General features: G+C 33.4%; 2 protein-coding genes across 4 annotated transcripts; both read left to right on the top strand.

The window, feature by feature from the left end:
• Nucleotides 1-3,870, top strand: LOC111294815 (uncharacterized). Of its 2 annotated transcripts, none has more exons than XM_089745342.1 (2): nucleotides 1-1,264; nucleotides 2,199-2,875. In XM_089745342.1, exon 1 carries the CDS (start codon nucleotides 199-201, stop codon nucleotides 1,231-1,233), a length of 1,035 nt encoding a protein of 344 aa, XP_089601468.1. In that variant the 5' UTR covers nucleotides 1-198; the 3' UTR covers nucleotides 1,234-1,264; nucleotides 2,199-2,875. The 2 variants fall into 2 exon arrangements, with proteins under 2 accessions (XP_089601468.1, XP_022743903.2); XM_022888168.2 differs by having other exon boundaries at nucleotides 2-1,264; nucleotides 2,170-3,870.
• A 1,459-nt stretch (nucleotides 3,871-5,329) lies between these two features.
• Nucleotides 5,330-8,609, top strand: LOC111294797 (AP-1 complex subunit sigma-1-like). Of its 2 annotated transcripts, XM_022888159.2 has the most exons (7): nucleotides 5,332-5,478; nucleotides 6,921-7,007; nucleotides 7,203-7,294; nucleotides 7,387-7,495; nucleotides 7,580-7,615; nucleotides 8,177-8,263; nucleotides 8,345-8,609. In XM_022888159.2, exons 1-7 carry the CDS (start codon nucleotides 5,476-5,478, stop codon nucleotides 8,414-8,416), a joined length of 486 nt encoding a protein of 161 aa, XP_022743894.1. In that variant the 5' UTR covers nucleotides 5,332-5,475; the 3' UTR covers nucleotides 8,417-8,609. The 2 variants fall into 2 exon arrangements, with proteins under 2 accessions (XP_022743900.1, XP_022743894.1); XM_022888165.2 differs by lacking the exon at nucleotides 8,177-8,263 and having other exon boundaries at nucleotides 5,330-5,478.
• Nucleotides 8,610-8,982: the final 373 nt, after the last annotated feature.

Below are 8,982 nucleotides of genomic sequence, written 5' to 3'. Positions count from 1 at the left end.
TTAATGCTTGTACTTAAATTACTGTTTTACCCATCAACAAAATTGGCCTCTCTGTCTCTGATCCCTCTCCCGCTCTATTGGCCACAAAACCCTAACTTCCATAAACTTAAACCCGGACTCCCTGTCAAAATCAAAAGCATTTTCTTTGAATTGAAGAAGAAAACAAAAGCCTTTGATACTAAAACTTAGTGTTACAATATGGAATCATCAAAAGCTCGGGTTTTTATGAAGCTGATAAAGATTTTAACTTTGAAGCCCTATAAGCCCATCTCAAGAGCACCGCCTCCGCTTTATCTATTGCAAACGCGCCTTTTCAGCGATATAAGACGACCCTTCAGGGACAGCGAACCTATCAGTTTTAACAGAAAAGGAGATGGTGATAAGGCTCCCGAGCATATTCCCAACAGACCCTTAAGGGGCCAGAGGCCTTTCAATCCATCTTTAAGAGAAACCAAAGGAGCTACCTTTAATAGTAATGGTTCCTCTTTTCAATCCCCCAATACCAAATTTGCTTCTGATCCTGAAAAGAACAGAGAGGATTCTCAATCTGATGTAAACTTCCTGGAAAAATTCAAGCTTGGACTTAACAACAAGAGAGAAAAACAGCCCTCATATTCAGAAGCAGCAGCCCAGGTACGTAAACGTCAAGAAGAAAAGCTTTCACCGCCTCAGGATGCTAATGAGATTTTCAAGAAAATGAAGGAGACGGGTCTCATCCCCAACGCTGTAGCCATGCTTGATGGGCTCTGTAAAGATGGGCTTATCCAAGAAGCAATGAAGCTTTTCGGATTAATGCGGGAGAAAGGTACAATCCCAGAAGTTGTTATACATACAGCTGTTGTTGATGGCTTCTGCAAAGCCCAGAAGCTTGATGACGCGAAGAGAATTTTCAGGAAGATGCAATCAAAAGGTGTAACTCCTAATGCTTTTAGTTATACTGTCTTGATTCAAGGATTGTATAAATGTAACCAATTGGATGATGCCGTTGAGTTTTGTTTGGAAATGCTTGAAGCGGGACATTCTCCAAATGTAACCACATTTGTGGGCTTGGTTGATGGGTTGTGTAAGGAGAAGGGTGTGGAAGAAGCACAGAGTGTTATTGGAACTTTAAAACAAAAGGGATTTCTGGTTGATGATATAGCTGTCAGACAGTTTCTGGACAAGAAGGCTCCTTTCTCAACTTTGGTTTGGGAAGCAATATTTGGGAAGAAAACCTCTCATAAAACATTTTAAGTCTTTTTCTTTTGCTAGGCTCATAACATTTGTAAGTCTCTCTCTCCTGCCCTTTTTTTCTTGGTTTCCTGTCATTTATTACCCACTTATGTGGGACAATATGGAAAACTGTTAGATTTTATCAATGGATGTTCCCTTTTCATTTCTATACAACTTATGTTCGTATTTTGCTGCCGTTGAATGTGTTTGTGGTATGTTTGTCAACTATTATCACTGCATGTTTGATCAAAGCAATTAGCAACAGTGCCAATTATTTTGAGGAGCTTTTGTACAATTGCTGATTTGTTGTGCCACAATTCATTGAGGGAAAAAACTAATGTCAGATTAAAAAATGTTGCAGAATGACTTGATAAATGAGTTAGCTTAAACTGTAAGGCGAAAAAACAAGAAAAAAAGAAGAGAAAAACAAGGAAATTATCATGATTTGTTTTATTTTTGGCTACTTCAGTATTTAGTACACAACAAATGTTGACAAAGGTGGAACCACTTTCCAGTTCCAGAAAAACATGTGCAATCATACAATATGTCAGATTCACTTGAATTGAAAATCTACATGCTGATTCTGCATTTCACATCAGTTGATCCAGTGATAAGAATCACGGGAATGACTAAGTAGGGCCATTCACTTTGGAATTGTTTTTACTGTTTAAGCTATGCAAGCCATTAGAAACGGAGATCCTAATTTTTTGGCCCCTGAACCTTCACAATAGCACTTGTACATCACAAGCAGCTGCTACTGTTTTCAAGCAATATTGATCTTATTTAGACGAAAGTTGCTGTTTCAACAAACAGTATTAAGACAGAATTTTTTAGGTCAGGCTGGTAAAGTGATGCAATGTGTGTACTGGTTTCTTTACTCTTCAAATCGGCGTCTGTAATATCTTGACTAATTTCAGATAAACTAATTTCTCATATTATGTTGTTGCATACTAATAGCTGCAACTATGTCGAGGTCTTGTGGGTAGAATGACAAGAACAACGGCAATGGTAGAGGTAGCTGGGGCGATGGGATGATGGCTTAGCTATTAGCAGATATAAAAAGTTTGACAAGGCCTTTGTGGGGATGGAAGCATATCTTGAAAGACTGGAGATGGAAATGCCGGAGCTGGTCAAACTAGTTGAGGAGCTCTGACTACAGTTGCTGGTATGTTGTGGCACAATCAATTGAGGGAAAAAGATAAAATCAAATTAAAAATATTTATGTAGTGAATGATTTGTTAAATTAGTTGTAGCCTTAAGTGCAAGAAGAGATGACACAAAAGGAAACAAAAACATGGAAATCATCATGATTTGTTTTATTTTTGGCTACTTTAGCATTAGTACCGACGAAATGTTGACAAAAGATGTAAGCACTCTCCTGTTCCTGAAAAACAACATGGGCAATCATACAGTTTGTCAAATTCACTTCAATTGAAAATCTATGTGCAGATATTGCATTTCATATCAGTTGATCCAACGATTAAGATAAGAATGCCTAAGTTTGGCCATTCACTTTGGAATTGTGTTTAAGATATGCATTCAATTAGAAATGTAGGTCCCAATACTTTCGGTCCCTGAACCTGTACAATAGCACTGATACCTGCATAAGCAGCTACTACTGTTTTACAAGTGTTAATCCAATTAAAGGGAAGTTTCTTGTCACAAGTTCCTGCTTTAACAAACTGTATAAAGACATAGTAATATTTTATGTCAGTCTCGGTGAAGTGATGTCTTAATTTGTATTATAGTTTCTTCAGACTTCAAATTGGCATTTCATAATATCTTTAGTAAGTTTAGATAAACTAATTTTCTCATATTATTCCATGTTGTTGAATAACAAATAGCTACAAGTATACAATAATATTAAGGTATTTTTGGTAGGATGACAAAATGAGGGCTATGGTAGAGGTAGCAGGCCAGGGAATATGGCTTAGCTATTAGCAGATGTAAACAATATGGAGTGATGATTTAGAAGAGAATGACAAGGCTTTTTTGTGGTGGTGGAAGCAATCTCTGGAAAGAAAGGAGATGGAATTGCAGTAGCTAGTCAAACAAGTTGATGTGGATAGTAATATTAGTGGGTTCCATCAAGCAGACAAAGCAAAGGCAGTAGTGTAGGCATTGATCATTAGCAGGCATCGTTGAATACTATTTTAACCTTTGTCGTTTCTTATAAACTGAAATTGACATATATTAGCGATGGCTGTTTTGAATCAAACTGGTTTATCCGTTGCCCTGGTCTATATGTGGACCTCGGAATGAATGGTAATCTCTCAGGAGCCTTGGCATTTGGGTGCTGTATGTCTACCTTGGAAGAGCCACAGCTTGAAGAACTATTGTCTAATTGCAGTGCAATCCATCTGCCTTGTTGGCACTCAAGATCCAAGATGCAGCCACCTCCGACCTGAATGCTTTGTTCATCCAAACCTTTTTCAATGCCCAATAAGATCTTCGTGATTTGGTCGGTCTTAATATAGAAAGATTGTCAAACCTAGGCTAGCAGAAGGGATTACAAACCAACTCTCTGTGGGTGTTACTGTTTCTGTTGCCCCCATAACAAGTCGACCCTTGGTTTTTATAAGCATGCACAAACGCTTCAGCCTGAGTTTGTAAAACTGCACATCTATTTAAAACGCTTCTGCCCATGGCCGTCGGCTCCTTTCACCGATCGTCTGCATAGCTTCCTTTTTTTTTTTTTTTTGAGAAGTGATATCTTCATTTGTTTTTGGGATAATAACTAGGGAGCTGCTAAATGCATCTTATTTTTTCTCTTTAAACCTCATTTTTTTATAAAAATTTTCTTGTAAGTAATTTCACTTACAGAATATTAATTTTCAGTAAGTTTTATATTTTAATGGAAATGAATTTATGAATTTTCGAAAAGTTAAAAATTAAAATTAAAAAAAAATAGTAAAAAAAAATTATTAAAAAATTTTATTAATTAGTATAATAAAAAAATATTATTGAAAAAACATTAAAATTTAAAATTAATAAAAAATTAAATTTACTATTTTGACATTAGAAATAAAATCTTATGAGATCGTAAATAAACTAAGAATAAAATAGTAAATATAATTTTTTATAAAATTAAAATTCATTATTTTTTTAATAAATAATTTTTTATCAATTATTAAAATTTTATAATAGGTATAACTAAATTAAGCTTTTTGAAAAAATCTCTCTATCTACCTATTAGGATAAGTATTTTCAATTAGCATATTAAATTTTGACAAAATTGTGTAATATTTAGTAATATTATTTACATAGTTTTAAGGAATTTAACTTTTAGATATAGATCAAACTTAATATTTTTTATCATTTTTCCTGATATCAAGAGATGAAATATTTAAATAGACCTCATAAGATTTTATCTTTTCTTTAAGGTCAAAATAATAAAATCAACTTATTTTTATTAACTTTAAATTTTATTATTTTTCAATAATAATTTTTTATTTTATCAATTAATAAAAATATTATTTTATAATTTTCTTTAAAATTTTATAACTTCTCTTTAAAGAAATAAATTTCTGTTAAATTTTATAATTTTCTAAAAATTCATTTTTGATAAGTTATAAAATTTATCATACATAGATATTAGAAAAATTATAAAAAAAGTAATTAAATAATTTTATTTACAATTTTTTTTAAATGTAAAATGTAAAATGTAAAAAGCAAAAAGTATAATGTATTTAAAATCCCTCTAATAACTATTCAATACTTATGTCTATTTAAAGGTGAGATTTGATCAATATATTTTAGTAGAATCATATAAAACTATGACATATTATCTTCAAAGTTATTTTAGATTGGAGCTTTCATCCCACGAGTTTAGGTTTTGCAAAAGTTATCATGAAATTTTAATATGATTTTAGGTAAACCATTTTCTACCTTTTGATTTTAGGCTTTTCCCCTTTTTTTTTTTAATTTATCCGTGATCAATGGTGTATGTGCATGCCATGCGAGCATTACTATTTGTCAAAAGGAAAACCCTATTTTATCCTTCGTCAGTTGCCACTAGGAAAATTTGGGCTACACATATATTGGGCTATCCGGCGCTTGTAATTTTGGGATGGGTCATGATCTATGCCCCACCCACTTGGGATTAAATTATTTCTTTTTTTTTTTTTTTAATGCAGGAATTAAATTGTTCAAATAGCTATAAAATCGTAGCAGCGGCGGAATTCCGAATCAAGATACCGGTTTCTGAGCTTTAGGACAGCCACCCAGATTTTTATTTTGATTTCCCGGCCGGCCAAATCAACGATGGTAACTGACTCCCCCTTCTCATATTTTGTTCGTGTTATTATAATTACTTGGTGAATGAATCGTATGTCGTCCTCATTTTCTCATCCAAAGCATGGATCTGCTTTTCCTGCTTCTTCGCACCGTTTAGATTCATGATTCGGTGGTTCATGAATTTTATTATTAATTTTTCTTTGGTGATCTTGAAATTCCCCTTCATAACCTAGTTGATTGAATCTAATATTTGCGCCTTCTCCTTTCCCCTTGGATCTCCGACTTGCTTCTACCTTTTTTTTTTTTTTGATTGTTAGTTTATCGATTCGTATAGTTAACTGTAGTTGCTTCATTTTGGTAGTTCTTCTGATTTATTATTAATAATGGTACAACTTATTTCCTTATTTCAGCTAATTTGGTTTGAAATTTGTTTTGATTTCTAATAATATCTGATCCTACTTAAACATCTCTGTTTAATGGTTACTTTGGAATGTTCAAGTTTGACTATTTAGTCGTTAGTTCTAGTGATTTCTATGAAAATTTTCTGTTTTGCGATTGTAATAATGATTTCCACGAGGCTTTAACTTGTTACACATATTGAAGATATCAATTTGCTTTTTTTTTTTTTTTTAAGTAATTGTGGGGATGAAGTTACTGTTGATATAAGGGAAATGTCATGATGTATACATTAAGTGTTGAAAAAATTGACCATGGAGACACATGCTAAGAGGATGATCAAAGCTAGAAGTTACTAATTCGAATGCTGTCTAGGAACTAGAAATTCATATAGATTACATTAGGTGCTTGAATGTAAGATTTCTTGAAGATCCACTAGGACTTCAAGGCTTTTATGTTAATTTTAGTAAAAGCTACACATTATATAGGGTGACTCCTGGTTCTCATAGTGCTAGCAAAAAGTGAATTTGTATTCATTTTGGGATCTGATTATCACAGTGATAAATATAAGAGCTCTACCTTAAAATGAGTTAGATTTCCTTCTTTTTCCTTCTTGCTATCACATGAAAGAGGGGAAGGAGAAGCAGTGTTGTTAAGTAAAGGTAATAGGCTAGGTGTTAACAAGGTGCTCTTAAATCCGATAGCTGCTTCACAAAGTACACCTTCTTGAATCGTTTCTTAGATGCTCATCCACCCTGGTTAGCTCGGTAGAGTGGCAGGCAAAATCCGTCTATCTTTATAGATATAGAGTAGGTGGCTAGTAAATTCTTATTCATGTAGTGAGGAAAACCTTATTCATGGCCTCATTTCTTTAGTTCAATCACGAGTTTAAGGTTTGCAATAGATGTTGCTTTCCAATCTCAAATCCGTGTTTTTTTTTTTTTAGCAGATATATATTCTTCTAGTATTATTTCGCTATAATCATTTCATTTTACTTTAGAAACTTAAAATTAAGCTTCAGCTTTAGGTTGTTGTGTTGCTTCTATCTGTAATCTATGAGCCTTTTTGTCTTTCAGATTCACTTTGTGCTTCTAATTAGTCGGCAAGGGAAAGTTAGGTTGACAAAATGGTATTCTACTTATACTCAGAAGGAAAGAACAAAGGTACGACTAGCACATTTGATTGATTTCTTTAATTATTTATGCAAAGTTTGCAGCTTAAAGGATAAAGTTATTGTAATTATATGATTCTGGTTCATTCTTTGTCAGCTGTTAGCCTTTAGTACTTTGTTGATTCATTTTTGAAGCTGGTGTTGTGTTATTTGTATTAATGCATTTTGGCAATACCTTTTTTTTAAGGTTATCCGCGAGCTCAGTGGAGTGATTCTCACAAGAGGGCCCAAACTCTGTAATTTTGTGGAATGGAGAGGATTTAAAGTCGTTTATAAAAGGTAATGCTCCAATATGTCAGTGAGTCTTCTTTTACTATGAATCTATTTAACTACTTATGAGATTATCAACTAAGTTGGGATAAATTATGCAGATATGCTAGTCTTTACTTCTGCATGTGCATTGACCAGGATGACAATGAATTGGAGATTCTAGAAATTATTCATCACTACGTTGAGATTCTTGACCGTTACTTTGGCAGTGTGAGTAAACTTAAACTTAACCATTCGCTGGAGCATTAATGGCACCACTATATTTAACCTGATTGTGAATTAATTCATGTCCAGGTCTGTGAATTGGACTTGATCTTCAACTTTCATAAGGTGCGTTTATTTTGCTGTCATGTCATGTACCTCAAAAGATTTTCTTTCGCAGCAATTTACAAATAACCACTTGAGTTTATGTTGAAATTGTGCTCTCTTATTCATGTAATCTTTAGCGGCACTTACTATCTCACTCCATTACCCTTCCATTCTTCTCAGCCCTTAGCATACCCATCCATATCCTCCTTTCCTTTGTTTCTTTAAATCATAAACTTTAAACTCTCCATACATGCTCCCATACCAGAGTAGTATCTCTTGATGTTCTCCAGTCTCAAGTATCCTTAAGAAGCACCTACCTTGCATCTCTCTGAAATTCAAGTGCATTTTCTTCCAGTATGGCTCCATGATTTTTTTTCCACTTTTCTAATAAATCCCAAAAAAGGGGGATGGTGGCATTAACCTTGTGGTTGAGGAATGGAGTTATGTGGTTGAGATATTTATTGGCTGGCTGCTTCCATGGAGAATTGCAAAGTCTGATACCTCTGAGAAAAGGCCTTTTTTTTTTTTTTAATTTCCTCATTTTCCTAAAAATGAAATACTTTGCTTTTGTTTAACATTAAGGCCTACTACATATTGGATGAAATATTGATTGCTGGTGAACTTCAAGAGTCGAGCAAGAAAACTGTTGCACGATTAATAGCTGCACAGGTAGATTTTTTTTCACTGCCAAAACGTCTTGGTTTGTAGAAATTTCCAATTTTCTGAGCGAATTGTTTTATTGAGTTGTAGGATTCACTGGTGGAGACCGCAAAAGAGCAGGCCAGTTCCATTAGCAATATAATTGCACAGGCCACGAAGTAGTTTATGACGAGTGATTGCCATTTGTCTTGGGTTGATTTTGGAGTATCATCTGTCCTAAATTCATTTCGAATTTCATTTTGAGAACTGAACCGTATGTTATGAATGTAGGTAGATCTGAAAGATTTTGTAGAATTGACAGCTCTTCATATCACACATATTATACTATGTATATGGTCATATATTTGGGTTTCAAGCGTGAGTTTGGTGGCTACAGTCCTCAATCCTTGTTGATTTTGTTCATTTTGAATTTGATATTTTCATTGTTGTCTTTTACTGGCATCAGCCCAGAGGGATATTAAAATGATGCATTCGCCCTGTGCCGTGGCCGAGTCCATATTTAACCATATGAGTTAGGCTTGATAATTCATATATTTATATTTATTTATTTCATGTTTAATACATATGAAATAAGAAAATTATTATATCATAATTAATGTTGATATGTTAAATATAAAATATATATTTTTTATTTTTGTCAAAAAAATTTACACAGTTTTAATTAAAACAGAAAGTATATTCGCGTATTGCTGAAGTTAAAATTTTATTGTTTTGTTATCTATATTTAG

This window comes from Durio zibethinus, chromosome 16 (assembly GCF_047325235.1).
Source record: "Durio zibethinus cultivar Kanyao isolate XHJ-2024 chromosome 16, ASM4732523v1, whole genome shotgun sequence".
Taxonomy (NCBI): Eukaryota; Viridiplantae; Streptophyta; class Magnoliopsida; order Malvales; family Malvaceae; genus Durio; species Durio zibethinus.
This window is presented reverse-complemented; position numbering and strand designations above follow the sequence as displayed.

Excerpts from the sequence above, each read along its gene's own strand:
- LOC111294797 (XM_022888159.2), top strand. Across the intron at positions 7,496-7,579 it reads TTGACCGTTACTTTGGCAGT|GTCTGTGAATTGGACTTGAT; the intron begins GTGAGTAAACTT and ends ATTCATGTCCAG. Across the intron at positions 7,616-8,176 it reads TGATCTTCAACTTTCATAAG|GCCTACTACATATTGGATGA; the intron begins GTGCGTTTATTT and ends TTTAACATTAAG.
- LOC111294815 (XM_022888168.2), top strand. The coding sequence starts at position 199 with ATGGAATCATCAAAAGCTCGGGTTTTTATGAAGCTGATAAAGATTTTA.